Source organism: Ammodytes marinus, assembly GCF_949987685.1.
Source record: "Ammodytes marinus genome assembly, chromosome: 13".
Classification (NCBI taxonomy): domain Eukaryota; kingdom Metazoa; phylum Chordata; class Actinopteri; order Uranoscopiformes; family Ammodytidae; genus Ammodytes; species Ammodytes marinus.
This window is the reverse complement of record NC_137217.1, coordinates 29,999,896-30,020,827: the sequence shown is the minus strand read 5'-3', so window position 1 is coordinate 30,020,827 and position 20,932 is coordinate 29,999,896. Positions and strand designations below refer to the sequence as shown.

Sequence of the window (20,932 nt, the reverse complement as noted above, 5' to 3'; positions counted from 1 at the left end):
CCATGCCCACCATGGCCAGCGTGAAGCTTTCCACGGGACGTCCCATCGTCAACCACCCGCACTACGAAGACGCTGGTCTGAGGTCAGTCAAACCTAGCCTGGCACCGCCCGCCTATGTACTCCCACTCAATTTTAATTTCCCTTCAGTAGTCAGTCTGGGTCTGCGGTATATTTGCGGGGTTTCTCTGCTAGATTTTTACCTGTCCAATCAGCGAACAGAGGCTGAGAACAGTTTCAGTTGTAGTCAGAAGCCGGTGCATGACATACGTCACGACCAAATGTTATGCGATTGGTTGGCAGATCCAGAGCGGCACTGGGCAGATCCAATAGTTATAAACTTCAACAGACACCCGCCTTCAAGTGAGGTAACGTTTGTCAATTAAGCGATTCCAGACCTTCTGTACAAATGAAATTAAGTATGATGCTCTGGTAGAACCAGGCTAAGTCAAACCAATGTCCCACGCTCAATTCACAGACACAGACACAGTTAGGATTTGATAGTTTGTCTTTTTCCATAAAGAAAAGTGCCTTAAATCAATCAGTAAATCTGTATTTCAAACACTGAATAATTATACCCCAAAGTATGTAAGCACAGGCAGTGACACGTGCCATCACTTTTCAGCCAGGAACCAATCCAACTGATGTTGTTGTTCTATCCCCGTTCCTTTTTTTAGTTTGCAGTTGTATGACATTTTTATTATTGTTGATTTGAATGTTTGATTCTTTTGTCATCATAAGCATTATTTTGCTGCTCCGAGGAACTTTCAGTTTCTGTTAATTCTAGCGCCCCCTTTGGACAAAAGCGGTAGTGTTTTTCCTACGCCAGCTGTAGTTCCTGGGTGAGCGTTTACCCATGACAAAGGCATTAAGAAAAAGTAGATAAAAATAGCTTTCTTTGCACTGATGGTCTCGTTTGCTGTTTCATGTACTTCATCGTCATCAGAGGAAAAATAAGACTGTTTCAGAAACATCTAAAAGTTCCTCATAGCACCTTTAACCTTTCCACTGCTATACAGCTGCATTACATGTGACGGTGCGGCTCTGTGTTGCCCACAGGGAGAGAACCAAGCTGGTGTATTCCATGTACAGCCGCATGTCTGGAGAGACTGTGAAGAGGAACCTGATGAAGCTGGGAGTGGATTACTTTGTCCTGGAGGATTCATGGTGCACCAGGCGAACAAGGTACTTATTTTTTTTCAAGCTCTATAAATTTGAAAACCTAAATAAACTAAACTAAACTAAACACACCCCCCTCTCTCTCTCCCTCCCGCTCTATCTATCTCTCCCTCCCCCTCTCTTTCTTTCTTTCTTTCTTTCTTTCTTTCTTTCTTTCTTTCTTTCTTTCTTTCTTTCTTTCTTTCTTTCTTTCTTTCTCTCTCTCCCTCCCTCTCTCCCTCCCTTTCTCTCTCCCTCTCTCTCTTTATTTATCTCTCTCTCTCCCTCTCTCTCTTCCTCTCTCTACCTCTCTCCCTCCCTCTCTCTCTCCCCCTCTCTCTCTCCCTCCTTCCCTCTCCCCCTCTCTCTCCCTCCCTCCCTCTCTCTCTCTCTCCCTCCCCCTCTCTCTCTCTCCCCCTCTCTCTTCTCCCTCTCTCTCTCTCTCCCCCTCTCTCTCTCCCCCCTCTCTCTCTCTCCCTTTCTCTCCCTCCCTCCCTCCCTCCCTTTCTCTCTCTCTCTCTCTCTCTCTCTCCCTCCCTCTCCCCCTCTCTCTCTCTCACTCCCTCCCTCCCTTCCTCTCTCTCTCTCTCTCCCCCTCACTCCTTCTCTCTCTCTCTCTCTCTCTCTCTCTCCCTCCCTCTCTCTCTTCACCCCTCTCTCTCCCTCCCTCCCTCTCCCCCTCTCTCTTCACCCCTCTCTCTCTCTCCCTCCCTCCCCCTCTCTCTCTTCACCCCTCTCTCTCCCTCCCTCTCTCTTCACCCCTCTCTCTTCACCCCTCTCTCTCTCTCTCCCTCCCTCTCTCTCTCCCCCTCTCTCTCCCTCCCTCTCCCCCTCTCTCTTCACCCCTCTCTCCCCCTCTCCCTCTCTCTCTCCCCCTCCCTCTCCCCCTCCCTCTCTTCACCCAGGCCCGGCTGCAGTATGCCAGAGATCTGGGACATTGAGGATCCAGAGAACGCGGGTAAAGTTCCCCTCTGCACCCACATGTCCCGCAACTCACGACCCCACTTCACCACCGTCTTCTCCAATGACATTTACAAAGTGCTCAAAGTCCCCAAATCTACCAAAGACCTCAGATAACATCGTGAAACGGAAAATGCTTCAGTACGAATACCCCCCCCCCCCTGTTTTTTCTTGTGTCACTTGGTCACTGCCATTTGCTGCTTTTTACTCTACTACTTTCCTAAAGCCCCCCTTCCACACACCCATAGCCCCGCCATTCTTTGCGGTGCTGTGATACACTTAGCGGTGGATTTATAATAAGTTGGAAACGCCAAAACTCTTTTCCCTGAGTTTGTCCGATCTCGGTGCGCCCTCAAAGTTCTCCGTATTCGTGACTTAAAAGAAGAAGAATACCCAATTTTTTAACAATTTGCCAATCGTCCCTAATTGCTGCGTCTAGGTCATCAAAGTGAGAGTCAAAAGGTATGTGTAGCTCTTTCATTTTACTCTTGTTACATAGAATCTTTATTTGAGATTGTACGTCATACATCTGTATTGTTTTTTTTTTACTGTATAGAATTTCCTGTTTTGATTTAGATTATTTTCGATGTAGAATTACGTTTTTGGTCTTATCCGACATGACCAAGCAATTGATGTCCACATACTGTGAAGCGAATACCTCTTTGCAATCTTCTCCTATGTTATGCACAGTGTTTGATCCAGCTGAAAAGTAGTCCAGTATTTTTCTATAATTTATTTGTGAGCATTTTTATGCACACGTCAAAAGTGTTGAATCATTTTCTTTCAAAGCTAGTTTTGTCCGGGGGAAATTATGCTCTTTTTATTTTAAAGTTTAAAAAAAAATCGTTTTAACTCATAACATTCAGTATTGGCGTCTCAATCTCTCAAAAAATATGTTCATCAATATTTCACATAGAGAAGAAGCTTTTCGTTCTCGATTCAATCAAAAAACTGTAACATTTTTTTAAGATGGAAAAGCAAGTCAATGTTTTTTTGTAAATACCCCAAAACAACTGTTTTGTAAAAAATCAAATGTACGGCCTTTAAAAGGTTCTTTCCGTTTCTTAAATCTCTGTTTTATTGCCAAAGTCAGTCTTGTTATTAAAGCCGCGTATTCGGGGGGGAAACGGTAGCACCTGAAATATATAGAGATGGGCTGTGTCGGAAAAGCCCCACTAACGTCCTACTCATACTCATTTAACGTCAATTTGAGTGTGTGACGGTTGTGTATGTGAGTTTGGGTAGGCGAAAAATGCCCGGATGAGTACTAACTTCCGGGAAGATTTTCTGTGTGGATCGACAGGTTACTTTTCCTACTCAACCGCCCCACAATGCATTGCGTCTTTTCAAATGACATGGAGTTTTTTTTTATTATTATTCTTTATTGCTTCTGTATACTTCAGTGTAAATGGTCCGACGAACCTCGCATACACAATCGATGGTTAAGTAGACAGTATGTAGTATATACATGTTGAGTATGTAGGAGGGAGGACGTTAGTAGGGCTTTTACAACACAGCCATGGAGGACCATGAGTTTGTGAATTCTGTGACAGCCAATCCAAACTACTTGTAGCAGTGGATTCAATGTAAACGGTAGCAGTCGTCGGCTATTTCTTCAGGCCACATAATTATTCGCTTTTTCTCCGAGAGTTAGAAGAGAGGACAGATGCCACTCTCATGTCTGTGTAGTAAACATTCTCTTAAAAAAGACGATCAGTTGAGCTTTTCACTTCATCTGTAGCTTGTCCCGTCAATAAGTGTCCTTAACACCCACTGTAGGAGAAATTAGCAGCGGAATATGCATATGCGCCATGATTATTTCACCCCTGTAAATTGTAGCCATTTATCAGGATGAGATCAGCAGTCGAGGAGCTGAAAGCTTTACAGCACATTACGCCTCTGTACATGAACAGAATTAATTTCTCTCATATCGATAGATTTTGACTTTAAAGGAATAGCTCAACATTTTAGGAAAAACACTTATGTTTGCTTTGAGTAAAATGAGAAGATTGATTCCTCTCTTATGTCTGTATGATACATGGAAAGCTACAGACAACAAGAGGTTTTTTGCTAGAATGTTTGATATGGGGACAGATATAGCCTGGTTTGCTAAGTGGTGCTAACCCCACAATGCCTTTTTAAAATGTGTGGTTGAACAACATTTGTATGGAATATGCAACACAAAATAATTACACATTTTCATTAATATCATCATGAAACTTTGCCAGTTGATAATTTACTGGTAATTGTTCAAAACATTTTTGAATAGATGTGAATTTTGCCAATATCTTACAAATTATAAAAATCTGAGAAAATGGCCGTTAAATATGGTTGTATAGGAGGAATACACAAACGCAAACAGACAAGGTATAGTGAAATAGACACCTAAATGTGCATACATTTGGGACCTTTTATTTATGCACGAGAGATGTCGGCAAAATAGACAAAACTCAAAATTGACAATAGCTTGATGAGAAGGCAGGTTTGTCTGCATCATTTCAAACAGACATGAGAGTGGTATTAATGTTCTTTTATGAATTTTTGACAAGAAAGTTAATAATAACATTTACTCCTCCAACATGATGGAATGCCCTTCACAGTCATTAAATACCTACTTTTTTTTTATATATATTTTTTTTTGGGCATTTTTATGCTTTTTATTGATAGTGTAGAGACAGAGTTGAAAATGGGGCAGAGAGGGGAGTGACATGCAGAGAACGACCGCGGGCTGGAATCAAACCCGCGTCCGCTGCTGGCCGAGGCCCATGGGGGGAACGCCCTACCAACTGAGCTAAGGGCGCCCCCTCCTTACAGACCTACTTCACCAGTGGAAATATGAATGTGTATTGAACTCTGAGATCCTATGTAGTATAAATGTGCAAACATTTTAGAAATCGGGGCGACCGTGGCTCAGTTGGTAGAGCGGGTTGGCCAATGATCCAAGGGTTGGCGGTTCGATCCCCGCCCGGCCACCTGTGTCATGGTTGTTGTGTCCTTGGGCAAGACACTTCACCCACCTTGCCTGGTGTGAATGTGTTTGACTGCTGTATGTTTGAGGTGGTGGTCGAGGGGCCGTTGGCACGGAATGGCAGCCACGCTTCCGTCAGTCTGCCCTAGGGCAGCTGTGGCTACTCTCGTAGTTTACCACCACCAGTATGACTGTGTGTGAATGAATGGAACCTGGAACCCTGTAAGCGCTTTGAGTCCTTTGGGAATAAAGCGCTATATAAATCCTAACCATTATTAAATCGGTTCATCCTAGCCTAAGAAAAGGCAGAAAGAGTGTTTTATGGGCTCACTGTCTAGCCCTACATTTTGCCATGCGTGACATCACACATGGTAAAATGTAGGGTTAGGATTAACAGGACAGCTGGGCCAAGGGAAGACTGAGGGAAGAAAAACCTAGTTGATTATATTATATGTGACATCACAGTGACATCACAACTGGGCAAACTGTAGGGTTAGATAGTGAGACCATAAAACACTCTTTCTGCCTTTTCTCAGGCTAGGATGAACCGATTTCTAAAATGTTTGCACATTTATACTACATAGGATCTCAGAGTTCAATACACCTTCATATTCCCACTAGTGAAGTAGGTCTTTAAAGCTGACTGCTGGTCAAATATGTCAGACAGTTGAGCGGTTGGAATTATGGGCAGTCCCCCCTTAGAATGCGGTAATAGTAAACATTTAAAAATTCACAGTTTAGTTCGTTCTTTGCTGAGATGAAACGTGCCCGAACTGACAGTTGGAACAAATCCTACAATGCGTATTATTAAATCAGTGAATTTTTTTTCTATCTGATTCAGAGCTTTTGTTTATGAACTGCTCATACGACAACCGATGTTTCAAAGTGTAGAAGTGATCTCGTAAAGTCAAGTGCCCGTTTTTTTTTAGGGAGTGAGGCTGTTGTTGAAACACTTTGACATGAACAGTTTATTCCTGTCGCAGGCGTCGTGTCTGACAATGTCTTTTATAATATTTGTCTATTTTGTCTGTATTTTAAAGAAATAAAGTATTTGCCATCAGCACTGTTGTTTTTTGTTTTATATGTGTGTTGAAAAAAATAGATCTGCTATAAAAAAAATCCTTCTGGTTCCTCCTAACTGAAGCCTATTCAGGTACGTGCTGCTTTACTTGCTCCTGCAACACCTTCTTTATTTCAATAAAGTTTTGCAACACAAACACAGTTTTAATAAACACTAAGTTATGTTTCCCCTCCAAAATATTTATCCAACATCATTATGATTCACATTTATCATATTCAGTGTGCCGATACATCAGACTAAAGACCTAAGACTAAAACAGATACATGATCAAACTGTAGCTTACTACTACTGTTGATGTAGTGAATATAATGGGCCTGTAGATCCTTGTCCTTCTAAAGACCTATGTCTAAGAATACAAACTATGCCCCACGTTGCAAACAATTGGTTTTACATTTTGCAAGCAAACAATCGTTAACTAACATTAAATAATTAAGTCAATTTTTTTTTAATTTTTTTTATTGTGAGTATATATAACAGTATTGGCTAAATTTAAGATAGCCAAAGCTAATCCAGGATGGATCCGTAGACCTCCACCTCACAGAGTTGCAGGTACTCCGTTCTTCCAGGGATAACTATGTTAACATAGCGACCGTCCATCCCGTTACACTGGAATTCAGCAACAGCACCTGCCGGGATGCTTGTGATCACAGCACACCTGTTAGAGGAAGAAGAAATAACCCTGTATTAGCTTACCAAATGTCGGTTGAATAAATAACCCTTTATTTTTACCACACTCCCGAGTCTAATTTGATTAAGAATTTGATTCATTGAGAGCGACATTGTGTTTGTACGGTATTCAATTATTTCTCGATAATGCACTGTTAAGGATTATACTGTTGCTATGGACCTACAGACATTGTTCTGATCTATCACTCCCTGTCATATCAATCCGCTGACAGACGTCTACAAGCAGTAAGGCCGACCACTTCTACAAAAACAATGAAATGCTGTGTAATAAGCGGTATATATATAACGTGAAATAATATTTGGTTCATAGTTCTAATCTAGTTCCAATTTACTAACTTTTTTTTAATACAAATTCAATAAAGAGCTGTGGATCACCTGGGATTGTTGTTGCCGTAGTTTTCAAGGGAATTTCCGATGCGGATCTCGGCTCCGTTGAGTCGCTCTGAAGCCGCCACTCTGTTGACTATCACAATCGAAAACACTTTATGGATTTTGCGCAGATCCAGTCGCCACCAAGGGTTGCGTTCGCCATCTGTGTGACTGCAAGACCCCTTTGCCCACTGGCTGGCACGGTTCCCATCAATCGCATTGTAAGCAATGCCATGTGAATACAATGACGATTGTGAGGCTTTACCTTGGAGTGCCAGGTTTTCTCCTGCGGACAACAACAATGAAATAAAAAATGAGAACAGTACAGTAATTAAACAAACATCTCTGAGATAGAACATTGTTTGGTCAGATACTCACCTGTTGGGGCACGGTACCCATAGACCTCCACTTCACAGAGTGTAAGAATCCTTCCTGAACCAGGAAGGAGCACAGTCACATAACGTCCCTCCACACGATGATTGAAAGTCAGATCGAATGAAACCCCAGCTGGAATATTATAAATTACACCAGCCCTGTAAGAGAGAAAAAGGAGAGAAAACAGCTTACAAGTGATGTGCAATATCAGACAGTAGCGTCAAAAAGAAACAGGTATGTTAGGGTAACATTTAAGGGAAAATGTAGTGATGAATATAAATGAGCCGTTAAACTTCTCTGGAAGAAATTAAGTTACATAATTTAACTCTTAATTTTAGCGTATATCTTATAACTTACAATATAAACTTACACTGGGTTTGTAAGGCCATTGTCTACTAAAGAGTTGCCAATATGAATCTTTGCCCCGTTAATCCTCTCTGCACAGCAGTCTCCTCTGTTGGTGATGGTGATGGAGGTGACGATGTAGGAATCCAGCAGGTCCACCCTCCACCAGGGGTTGGTCTGTGATACCCTAGTGTGGGTGCATGAACCTCCATGATAGTCAGAATCACGGTTTCCATCAATGGCATTGTAAGCAGCTCCAAGACCCGATGGGTCGGTGTTGGACTGAGTTGCTTTGCCACGCAAGGCCACATTTTCTGAAAGAAAGGAATGCACAAATTGATTTCCATATGTTGGCTAATGGTGCCCCCTGAGCCACTAACTAGCCCCACCTTTTCTGACCTGTATATTGCTATTATTTGTTTTTCAAGTTGGATAGTCAACACATAAATACATATATGTTTATAATACTTACGATATGTGTAAACTGAACACGTCCCCAAGAGGAGCAGCAAAAGAAAGACCAACATGTGTTTCATGACTCTGGTTGGGGCAGACAAGAGATAAAACTATTATGAGAATTAAAGCTGCAAATGCCTTTTCCAAGTTTATGTTGACTTTTTGTCTGATGGCCAACAAGATAGAAGAAAGAGACTTTGCAGCAATCATCTTAAATGGAGAACAGTTGAGATAAATTCTGAATGCATTCATGAAATTAATAAAACGAGAGAAGTGGGAAATTGTAATGCTTACCCTGATTCCAATGATCCAGCCTCTATGATAAAATCCCTTAAAACCAAGCTTTTTATGCAAAATCTCAAGTGTTCAATTATTAATAAAGATAACGTTCAACAAGTAAGCTATCCAATCACACCAGTGTAGTCCCATGCACCTCTGGACTATGGCACTTCTCTTTTAGTTTACGTTTTGCAACTGTACATGTGAAAAAATAGGCAACTATACTGGAACATGATTGACTGGAACCATTCTGTATATCACAGCACATCATTTGGTTACTAATTCCTTGATTCCAGGAAGTTTTTGTTGACACACACCATTGTCTTTTATATGAAAAGGTTGGGTGGTCCTCCCTTAAAGAGAGACGTGACGCACATTGGCACATTTTTATTTACAAAGCCTTGACCGGGAAGCTTCCTCGTTATTTAACAGAAATGCTGCAAATTTCAGATGGGCTTTATCAGACCCGCTCCACTGACATGCTTATGCTTTATGTCCCACAAGCCCGGTCTGAGCTGGGAAAGACAGCTTTTAGCTTCAGTGCCCCTGACTCCAGGAAAAACTTACAGCAACACATTAAACTAAATAACTTCATATCCTTTAACCAATTTAAATAAACTATCTTAAATCTGCCAAACTCTACCTGTAACTGTTTTAATTAGGCTATATTGTACTTTCACCCATTTCATTTTAATTGCTGCCACTCTTCACCACTGTGTAAATGTTTCAATTGTTTTTCTCTTCACCTGTTGTTGTGTATTTGATGTATTTGCATTGAATATTGTTTATGTATTGTTGTTTTTCCTTTGAATTTGTTTAATCTCGACGTCATTGTAAATGAGGGTCACCCCCTCAATTGGTCTCTCGAGGATAAATAAAAGTTAAATAAATAAAAATAAACAATACATGTTGCTTTTGCATGGCCAGAACCCAGTGACATCACATACTCACACACACACACACACGAGCGCAAGACATTTTTTTAAACAACAGAAGTGCACACTTTGAAACGGTCAAATCTTATATTTACAGAAGATATAAATAGGCCTACATTTATTTTATGACCCAAAACACGAGTTCTTAGCAAGTTCTGGTGGTTGGAAGTAAGGTGATATTTCATGAATTAAATAAACCCCTTTAAAATAGGCCTATAGTAGAACGCCTATTTGTATATTTAGAAAAATAAAATGAAGGTTATACAGGGTTATACACTTTATTTTTTTTCTTTCACTGAAGTTAACCCACCATGAGAAATTTAGGGTTTGACAAAAAATGCAATTCTAATACCAGGGGTTTAAAAATACATTAGAAAATAAGAATATTGCATTTAAGAGATAATAAAAAAAGGTCTAAAACTTGGTTAAAAACGATAAGAAATTGCATCTATAAGGCAGGAAAAACAAGCATATAAAGGTTAGGCTACAGGTTATAAGAAAAACAGAAAAGAATGCTAATATGCTTAACATTAACATTGTTACAAATGAAAATAAATTACTTTTATAAGGCAGTAAAAGCCAGCAAAATAAAAAGTTTCAAGTTTTTTGATTGATTCAGTTTTATTTCAGACATATCAAAAAAGAAAAAATTAAAAGCATGAAAATACAATAAAAAATATGTTCAAATGATTTCACAAATAAAAATAAACAAAAAATAAACAAATAACATATTGAATTGATATGCCTGAAAAGGAGTAGGAAGAAGTATAAACTTCAAAGTTAGTGGCAAACTTTGAGTTAAAAGTAGGTTAATAGACAAGCTACTATACATTGGCTAAAATAGGCTAAGAGACAATATAACTAAGAGCTGTGCCACACACTTTTCTTACCTGTATTTTCGCAGATTCAAGTTGTTTTTCTGCTCAAAATCTGGTCCAACGTTCTGCTGCTTGATGCTTCAGTCAGTTCCCGGTGAAGGAGTGAAGACAGGTGAGATGTGTGTCGGACTCTCGTCCACTTTATAGTGATGCGCGATCCCGACACGCCCACCATGGACCTGCTACTTGTGTCTGAAAAAACAGGTTGGGTATGTATTTCACAATTTCAAAGCCTTTATTGTGAAATCTCTACATTTTGCGCTGTGGACCAATGTAGCTATTTTACATTTCACTGTGAGACTGGGTTGGAATATTAGACCCTGAATATAAAACGACACAACTTTTTACGACCTATTCCCAGGGGGAAACCCTGTCTTATACTAATTGGCCCAATAGGCCCTACGGCATGTGTCACCGCTGCATGTAACAATATTGCATTGGTGATGCATTTTTTTTTTCAATGTAGCGAGTTATTATTTAAGTGCAGGCAGAGCTTTTTTTTTGTCAGCACTCCCTTCTGAGAATATTTTTCTGCGGCTGCCTGTAGCGTAGGCTACTTCAACAGCGGGTCTCCACACTGTTGATCCGTCTGGACAACGTTAGCCTGCATGCTTAGGATCCAACTGACCGGCTGGTTTGAACTCATTTGATTGTCTGTTTTATATTTTACAAGTTTACTCCTTGTGCTCTTAATTCAAACCGCATATCGCATCAGCTCACGTGATGAGAAACATAATCAGACTCCGTGTAGCGGCTTCCCATTAGCCACTAGGCTGCATGTCGTTGGGTGTCTGTACGCGTGCATATAGCCTACAGTTAAAGCTCCCATATTATACACTTTTCGGTACTATTATACACCATATTATATGGTCTTAGTGGTCACTAATACGTTTCTCTTTAATTGTTTGCTGAAAAAAACTTTCAGATAATTTATTCTACTATGCTGAAGTTCAGCTAATCTCACAATGGCCTATTTTTTAAAAAGAGCTGCAGCTCCCCTCGTAAATATACAATCTTTGCGCTGCCCCCGCCCCCTGTCCGGAAGCGAAGCCAGATACGCCTCGCCCTCTGTCTGTCAGGGCCGTGGACCAATAAGAAATAGGGGTGTGGGCTGCACAGTGGAAGCTTCTGGCTTTCCAGTTTGTGAGGTCAGAAAAGGGGAAAATTCTGACTGGAGTATATTGGGTGGGGGAGGGGTGGTGGTTTCAGAAAGGGGGATTGTGAGAAAAGGAGAGTGTTATTTTTTAAAATATTTTGGCAGTCTCTAGGCACACTGTGGACCCATGGATATGTTAGAACACATTTAAAAAGTGCATTTAGCATAATATGTTACCTTTAACACTTGCAAACTTTGAATGTCCACTCGTAGTTAAGGTTTTGAATGCTTTCTTTTATTTACCTACACAAGCGATTTTTTTGCACTGAAACAAGCTTTGAAGCAGTGGTTCTATGGATTTGTAGTTCAGGGTTTGTATGGAAGCTTCAGTGTCGCACTGCCATCACCTCTGCTCACATTCAGTTATGTTCATCCAGAAACCCAGATAAGTGTATGCTCCCGTTTTAAGCTATGAAAATATAATGAAATTTGATTACCTGACTCCTGCCATACTTAATCTGGTTCTTATCTCACACTTCTTACCCCTAGCCTACTTTGGGGACGTAACAAAAGGGTTTCAAATGCTACAGAGGCTGAGAGAAGAAGAATTTAGTGAACTTTGACATTCTGTGCAGTTTTAAAATCAAACTCAGGTTTCCGGAGGTTGTTTTTTTTCTAGTTGGTTTCTAGGTAAAGTCTGTGATTCTGGTAACTGTAAAAGTATTTTCCAAATTTTTGGGGGGGAAATCTTTTGATCAACTGCAGTGCTTAGATCAAACAACATTGATTTGAAGAATATTTTAGTGTGTAAGTTTGATTTATGGACCAGACTGTTTGTTCTGGTTTTAAACTTTTTTTTAATTTTTTTTTTACCTTTATTTCTACAGGTAAATCCCATTGAGACCGGAGACTCTTTTACAAGGGAGACCTGTTTTCCTTTCCCACGTTACCATTCACACACACATTCATACACCGATAGCAGGCTAACTATCGACATTCACACTTCCTCATCATTGCTGTTATTCCAGGTCAGATGACGTGTTCTTTGTTTTTGTCATGGTTGTCGTGACAGGGTTCGGTTTAGACAATAGGGACTTGTTTCTACCAATGTCACTTGCCAAAACAAAAAAATTGCCAGATGTCAAAAGCTGATTTTTCTCAAGAGTGAAATGTTGCAAGTTGTTTAGCTTTCATAGGAATATTTGATTTATAAAATTCCTCGTTACAACTGACTTGTGCATATGTACATACTTGTATTAATATGTGTCCTTACTTGTGTGTATATATTCTATTAAAACTTCTTAATTTGAGCACAGTAAGACAGAGGTGCACATGCACATTTACTGCACATGCTGTATGAGCAAATTCTTTTGAATCTTTCAATTATCTACTACTCAGACTCAGCTACCTGTGTACTGTGTGTGCGCTGAAATTCGGGTGTTTATACACAGCCTCCAGCTTAGCATATTGGACAGGTGGTTAGTGACGACTGCTGTTGCTAAGGCAAGGCCCGTCTGGGGACGGAGCCTCTAAAGGAGCAGGAAGGGAGGGGGAATTTATTTTGGTGCTCGGTTTAAATATCATCACTGCTGAGTATGCCTTTAATAAAGTAATACTGATTATTTTTATTGTGTTTCGGCTTGTTTTAGGGCCTCTGGATTGAAAATACACCTTTTATGTTGTGTTCCTACCTCCCTCACTTAGACAGGGACACAACCATCTTTTTTTCTGGTATTTCATTTGGTTTGATGCTGCAGTCAGGAACAAAACCCTGCACTATCGGTGCTTAATTGATAACATTTTATAAATCAAATATTCCTATGAAAGCTAAACAACTTGCAACATTTCACTCTTGAGAAAAATCAGCTTTTGACATCTGGCCATTTTTTTGTTTTGGCAAGTGACATTGGTAGAAACAAGTCCCTATTGTCTAAACCGAACCCTGTCACGACAACCATGACAAAAACAAAGAACACGTCATCTGACCTGGAATAACAGCAATGATGAGGAAGTGTGAATGTCGATAGTTAGCCTGCTATCGGTGTATGAATGTGTGTGTGAATGGTAACGTGGGAAAGGAAAACAGGTCTCCCTTGTAAAAGAGTCTTCGGTCTCAATGGGATTTACCTGTAGAAATAAAGGTTAAAAAAATTAAAAAAAAAGTTTAAATCCAGAACAAACAGTCTGGTCCATAAATCAAACTTACACACTAAAATATTCTTCAAATCAATGTTGTTTGATCTAAGCACTGCAGTTGATCAAAAGATTTCACCCCCAAAAATTTGGAAAATACTTTTACAGTTACCAGAATCACAGACTTTACCTTTAACCAGTTAAGGCCAACTAGAAAAAAAACAACCTCCGGAAACCTGAGTTTGATTTTAAAACTGCACAGAATGTCAAAGTTCACTAAATTCTTCTTCTCTCAGCCTCTGTAGCATTTGAAACCCTTTTGTTACGTCCCCAAAGTAGGCTAGGGGTAAGAAGTGTGAGATAAGAACCAGATTAAAGGCCTTTGCACACCGGGCGCGACGCGAATAAACGCAACGTAAAAGCGAATGTTTTGAAATGTGAATTTTGTCGCGTCCCACTTTAGAAGCGACGTCCCAGAAAAATCGAACTCAGTTAGAAAAAATAAAAAACGCAAATTCGCGATGCGAAATGACGGCGCTGGTGTGGAAGCTTGTATTGACTCTGTATACGTTCGTTAATAAACGGATTAATCGCACGAATAAAACGCGCCCGGTGTGCAAAGGCCTTTAGTATGGCAGGAGTCAGGTAATCAAATTTCATTATATTTTCATAGCTTAAAACGGGAGCATACACTTATCTGGGTTTCTGGATGAACATAACTGAATGTGAGCAGAGGTGATGGCAGTGCGACACTGAAGCTTCCATACAAACCCTGAACTACAAATCCATAGAACCACTGCTTCAAAGCTTGTTTCAGTGCAAAAAAATCACGTGACATATGACGTCCCAAGCAGCAAAGTGCTTCGTTGCCTGAATGAATCACCTGACTCGTATGCAGTTTGGTGGAGAAGCTTTGAGCAGAAAAAGAAACCAGCTCAATCCATAAACTGTTAAAACAAAGGCAGCCTACCTCTATACAAACCTTTTAGTGTTTCACAACCCACATAATCTTCACCCTCTACCAGAGTTACACAAGCACAACCAACCAACCCTGCCCGTAGCCAGCTGGTCATATTATTTCATGAAAAAAAATGTAACGACACACACAAACGTTAACGGGACGGGCTGACGAAACTTATATCCTATTCTTGTTTTAGCATTTTTCATGCATACATGCAGATATCTAATTCATAATCTGTGGGTGAAGGCAAGTGGGTTTTATTGTCATGCAGTGGCTTGGAGCCTGAGAAGGTATAAGTTACAATAAAGTCAGGTTAATAACAAAAAAAAAGCCTCAATTACATTTTGACATTTCGACACATTGTGCCGCTCTGTTCTTTTTTTACACTAAATCTGTTTAGTCTGCTAAAGCTTCATGTTAAAATAGAGATACAATGAACATAGACTACATATCAATAGGCCAGTTTAAAGATTAACTAAAATGAAAGACGTTTAAAAGCAAATTACTAAAATGTTGAAGATATTGACTTTTTCTCAGTTAGAAACTTTCAAGGTTCACCCCTTCCCTCGGGTTCAGTTCCAGAGGCCCTTACACATCGTCAAAGATACCAACCTAATAATGATGAACAAAGGAACCTTGACCTTTAAGACTTTATCATTCTGAAAATACAGGGATTTTTCTTTTACCTTCAGTACTTTTACCTGATTTTGTGATGTTTTTTTAAGATATGGTCCCACCTACCCAAGTGAAGAAATTGTGTATTTTTCATACTAAAAGTATATCTTAAGTGTATTAAAAGTTTGTCCAAGTATATCAACACCCTTATGTACTTTTTAATAGTATACTTTAAGTATGTTATTTTTTGTGCTTCATACAGTCATATGAAAAAGTTTGGGAACCCCTCTCAGCTGGCATTATAATTGACTCTACTTTCACAAAAAAAATATAAAAGTGGTATGTCTTTAATTTACCAGGAACAGCTAAGTACTGGGATGTTTTCCAAACAAAGATTTTTTTGAAAAGCAGTATTTAGTTTTATGAAATTAAATAAAATGTTAAAAACTGGCTGTGCAAAAATATGGGAACCCTTGTGATCTTGCTGATTTCAATGCATGTAACAGCATGTAAAACTGATGACTTTAAACACAAAGTTGGTTGGATTATGTTGTTAAGCCTTGAACCTCATAGAAATGTATATTTAATCATGAGAAAATTTATTTTAGGTGCCTAAATGCAAGTTGCACTTCTCTTTGACTCTCTGCTGAAGTAAGACAGAATGGGATCATCAAAACAGCTCCCAAAAGATCTGAAAAACAAAGATTGTTCATTGTCATGGTTTAGGGGAAGGCTACAAGAAGCTTTCCCAAAGGTTTCAATTGTCAATTTCGACTGTAGGGAACGTTGCCAGGAAATGGAAGGACAAAGGCATAGTGGCAGTAAACCCAGGCATGGCAGACCAAGAAAAAAACAGGAGCGGCATAGGTGGAGGATTGTGAGAATGGTTGCACACAACCCACAGATCACCTCCAAAGACCTGCAAGAACATCTGGCTGCAGATTGTGTATCTGTACATCGTTCAACAATTCAGCGTAATTTGCACCAAAACATCTGCTTTTTATAAAGACCAAATAACTTAATTTTTGTCTCATCAGTCCAAAGCATTTTCTTCCAATATGAATCTGGCTTATCTAAATGAGCTTTTGCATACTCCATGCAACTGTATCTGTGGCGTGGGCGCAGAAAGGGCTTCCTTCTCATCACCCGGCCATACAGATGTTTTGGTGCAAATTGCACTGATTTGTTGAACCATGTACAGATACACAATCTGCAGCCAGATGTTCTTGCAGGTCTTTGGAGGTGATCTTTGGGTTGTGTGCAACCATTCTCACAATCCGCCGCATATGCCACTCTTGTACTTTTCTTGGTCTGCTAGACCTGGGTTTAACTGCAACTGTGCCTGTGTCCTTCCATTCCCTGACAACGTTCCTTACAGTAAAAATTGACAATTGAAACCTTTGGAAAAGCTTCTTGTAGCCTTCCGCTAAACCATGACAATGAATAATCTTTGTTTTTAAGATCTTTTGGGAGCTGTTTTGATGATCGCATTCTGTCTCACTTCTGCAGAGAGTCAAAGAGAAGTGGAACTTGCATTTAGGCACCTAAAATACCTTTTATCATGATTAAACAGACCTTTATATGAGGTTCAAGGCTTAACAACATAATCCAACCAATTTTGTGTTTAAAGTCCTCAGTTTTACATGCTGTTACATGCATTGAAATCAGCAAGACCACAAGGGTTCCCATATTTTTGCACAGCCAGTTTTTCACATTTTATTTAATTTCATAAAACTAAATACTGCTTTTCAAAAAATCTTTGTTTGGAAAACATCCCAGTACTTAGCTGTTCCTGGTAAATGAAAGACATACCACTTTTATATTTTTTTTTGTGAAAGCAGAGTCAATTATAATGCCGGCTGAGAGGGGTTCCCAAACTTTTTCATATGACTGTATGTGGTTCAATGTACTATTCCAAAGTACAGTTAAAGTATGATCTTTATAAGTATGTTTAAGTGTTGTATAAATACATTTTTAAAATGTATACTTTAATGTTAAATAGTAAAGGTTAAATCCTATAGTAAACTATTAGTATACTTTTGATGAATAAAAATCCCTTACTGAAGTCTCCTTTTGTAATGCCAAGTGGATAAATTGTATGCTGTTGAAGAATAAAAAGCCTTCACTGAACTATATTTGTCAAGTTAACTCAACTTAAAGTATATTGCTCAAAGTTAACTTTGAAGAAATCTACTTTCACTTGGGTATACTGGAAATCCCTTTTTTTTTTAAGACAAACGTTTAAAGACCTACTTCACCAGTGGAAATATGAAGGTGCATTGAACTCTGAGATCCTTTGTAGTATAAATGTGCAAACATTTTAGAAATCGGTTCATCCTAGCCTGAGAAAAGGGAGAAAGAGTGTTTTATGGTCTCACTGTCTAACCCTACATTATGCACAGTTGTGATGTCACACACACAGTGTGTGTTTTTCTCTCTCCACTTCCTTGACCCACTTCCTTTCAACAGTGACATATGATTTTCTATCAGAACCTGACACTCCGGAACTCTTTGCCAATTCCTATCAGACAGACCAAGTCCAGAACTCCCTTTAAATCACTTAATGGCCGTGGCAACCCACAGACATAAATATATGGCATTAATGTTAGGTTTCTCTATAAGCTATTTACAATTATCCGATTAAAAATACATTTTCATAAATAGCCTATTATAAAATTTCGTCAAAAAAACTGCTTTGTTGCTGTCTAGAACATTTTGCAGGGTGGTGTGGGCGTGGCCAACAACGTTCTGTAAGGGAACGTTCTCTCACTCACGGCGCTGAGCAGGTTTAGCCCAGTTCAGACCAAAGATTCACCACACAACGAGACGCAAACTTGAAAATGCTGCACATGCTCACAACGAGCCTGACTGGCAGTTCACACTACTGCACCGGGCTGCGACGGTAGATGGTTTCCCTAGCAACAGTGAATGCTCTGGCACAGCTGAGAGCTGCGAGCTCAGCATCACTTGCAGAAAGTAATTTATTATTATTAGGCCTACATAGGGTTGCAATTAGTTGTAGGATATTTTTTCCCACCACAACCGCAACCTATTTAATTGAAACAGGTGTCAGTGTCACAATGAAAATATATAAAAATATCTCTGTCTCATATTTATTGTTATCTCTTATTAGTTTATTTCCCATTTAACTTGCAAAAAGGCATATTAGGCATATGCATTTTTAAAATCAGATTTTTTCTGAGGATAGGAGTGGGAATAGAGAGAGAGAGAGAGAGATGTTTGAACACATTTATTAGAGATAAGGTTTGACCTGAGTTTGGCTTGGCATTATCTGTGTGTAAAGTTCAGCTTCAGGAGGAGAGAGAGAACACAAAAAAAGAAAAAAACATATTATGCTTCCAGTGTTGCTTATGCATAATGTGCCATTAAGCCAATTCAATGACTATGATTCATTATATAACCTAACATGTCGATATTGTATCTTAATCAAGTTCACACCCCTTACATACAGTATGTAACCTTGAAAAGGTTGATGTGATGTGAAATTGGATGGTCTCTTTATGAGCTTTTTTGACTGTCTGGAGATTTTGAATAATTTACTGTTGTTTGTAATTTGTGTATTTTTGCTGAGCTTATTGAATAAAACCAGGTAGATATTTTGATCTACTGAAAAGACAGAACTCTCACTCATCCTGTTTATTTCTTCACTAAACCTGATAGTTTCTCCACCAACGCTTTAGACCCCCTGAGATTCTAGTTATTCTCTAACAGACTGGAAGCGTTGTGGACAGGAGTCCCCATAATCTAATAGGTGAGCTTAGATTAAGGTGAATACAACATCTAATATTTACCCCTTTTTCAGGAGCAATGTTTGTCTGCAGAAAATAAACACTTGTTAAATCATGTTGAATAGAAATGATCTTGTTCTTCAATACGACACATAAAAAGTACAAGGGCAGATTGTACATTGTTAAGACCTAGCGCTGCTAAGTACTTTTAGTGTTTTGCTGTCCGGCATGAAAATGAATAATACCAAGTTTTCCGCATTATTTTGTTTCAGTATAAATAGGTTTTATAAACTTTTCACCACAATTATTCCATTATGCATCACACTACTTCACAGATCAATCTTTGTCCACATGGTGGCATCACAACACAGGCTATAACCATATGATCAGTCTCCAACAAAATGAGCTGGAGAGCCAAACTGTTAGTATCTAACAAAAACAACAATGTCATCATCAACAAAGACTCTGCTTCCACCTTCACAGTGGAATGGCTACAACTCTCATCAGTTTGACTTCAGCATCTCTTCCCCGACTGGACCTGGCTTCTCTCATTTCCAGGAACAGCTTGTCTCGAACAAGACCAATTATTCTCAGAAATGGACTAGACTTTGCACAATTGAGGGAAAATATCCTGCATTTTGAATAATTGTTAGCGTTTGGAAACCACACCGGGTAGCCCACCTACAATGTGGGGACCTTACATTCTGGGGACCAAACAAATCAAAGATTCTAGAGTTAATGTTAAAGGGAACGTTGTTTATTGGTCACATGGTTTGCAAAAAATTAAAGTTTACGTACAGTGAACCTAGACACCTAGACTAGGTTACAGAACGTCTACAGAGTCGCTTGCTTACAGCTCCCGTGACAGGTATGAACATAGACATTATAAAGGATAGACCCCGCATTGGGCGTTGAGCGCGAGAAATGCGGGCGCCATCTTGGACCGGTCACACGTTCCACTCAGTGTAGTCTGTTTGGCAGGTGCAATGAACTGTCAGCACATGTAATTATATCTCATTAAATACCAAACTGATTTTCACGCGGTTTTCTTTGCTGCAAAGATCATACATGTAGCTAAGATACAGGGCACAAGTTTCGACGTGTTTTAATATTCATATATGAATCAGAATCTTCTATGACTGTTAAGCCCACTATAGTCACTCTATCTCTAAAGGAGATGCCAGCCACCCTCCTGAGAAAACCCATTTCGGCTGCTTATACACAAATCTAGTTATTTCGGTCATGACCCTTCATGACCATAGGTGAAGGTAGGAACCTTCGAGTAGGTAGGTAGGTGCTCGAGTGCTTCCGGCTCAGTTCTCTTTTGGTGAGGTAAAGTGAGCGTTAAACCACTTCGCTTCTCAGATTATTTGGCTGATCTCATTCTCCATTGTTCCCTAACTCGCGGACAAATATCCCAAGGTACTTGAACTCCTTAACTTGGGGTTAGGACTCATTCCTGACCTGGCGTAGGCAATCCGTTGATTTCCTACTGAGCACAGAACCATGTCCTCAGATTTAGAGGTGCTGATCCTCATGCCAACCGCTTCGCAAACCGTTACAGTGAGAGCTGAAGGTCATGGATGATGTCATCAGGACCACATCATCTGCAAACAACAGCGATGAGATCAAAGTGAGGGCTAACGGACCGCTCTGTTCTGCAACCTGCCCCTAGTGGCCACCCGGTGCTACTGCAATGTGTGTCACTTCCGCATTGGGTGCTGGTAGAACTCGCTGTGGTTGGACTTGGTTTAACCTGCTTCAGTCACACATTGCCTTCTTCTCCCGCTGCTCTTTAAGTTCATTGTGTGATGCAGTGCTACTGTCTTTCTAAATACCTATGTCTAAGAATACAAACTCTGCCCCATGTTGCAAACAATTAGTTTTTAA

The 20,932-nt window shown here is 39.7% G+C and overlaps 2 protein-coding genes across 2 annotated transcripts in view; one reads left to right on the top strand and one right to left on the bottom strand.

The window, feature by feature from the left end:
- dpy19l1l (dpy-19-like 1, like (H. sapiens)) overlaps window positions 1-6,143 on the top strand; it is a 44,263-nt gene extending 38,120 nt beyond the window's left edge. Inside the window, exons 20-22 of the mRNA XM_080039216.1 lie at window positions 1-82; window positions 1,057-1,182; window positions 2,061-6,143. The exon at window positions 1-82 is cut by the window's left edge and continues 18 nt beyond it. Of these exons, the coding sequence (XP_079895342.1) occupies window positions 1-82; window positions 1,057-1,182; window positions 2,061-2,232 (380 nt within the window). The 3' untranslated portion in view covers window positions 2,233-6,143. The remainder of the gene's footprint in view (window positions 83-1,056; window positions 1,183-2,060) is intronic.
- A 525-nt stretch (window positions 6,144-6,668) lies between these two features.
- On the bottom strand, window positions 6,669-20,580 carry LOC307259718 (uncharacterized protein; the record flags this gene model as incomplete). The annotated part of the gene is made up of 6 exons (XM_080039663.1): window positions 6,669-6,819; window positions 7,227-7,506; window positions 7,599-7,753; window positions 7,966-8,254; window positions 8,413-8,480; window positions 20,507-20,580. The coding sequence occupies 6 exons, from the start codon at window positions 20,578-20,580 to the stop codon at window positions 6,669-6,671; spliced, it is 1,017 nt and encodes a 338-aa protein (XP_079895789.1).
- Between the last annotated feature and the right edge of the window lie 352 nt (window positions 20,581-20,932).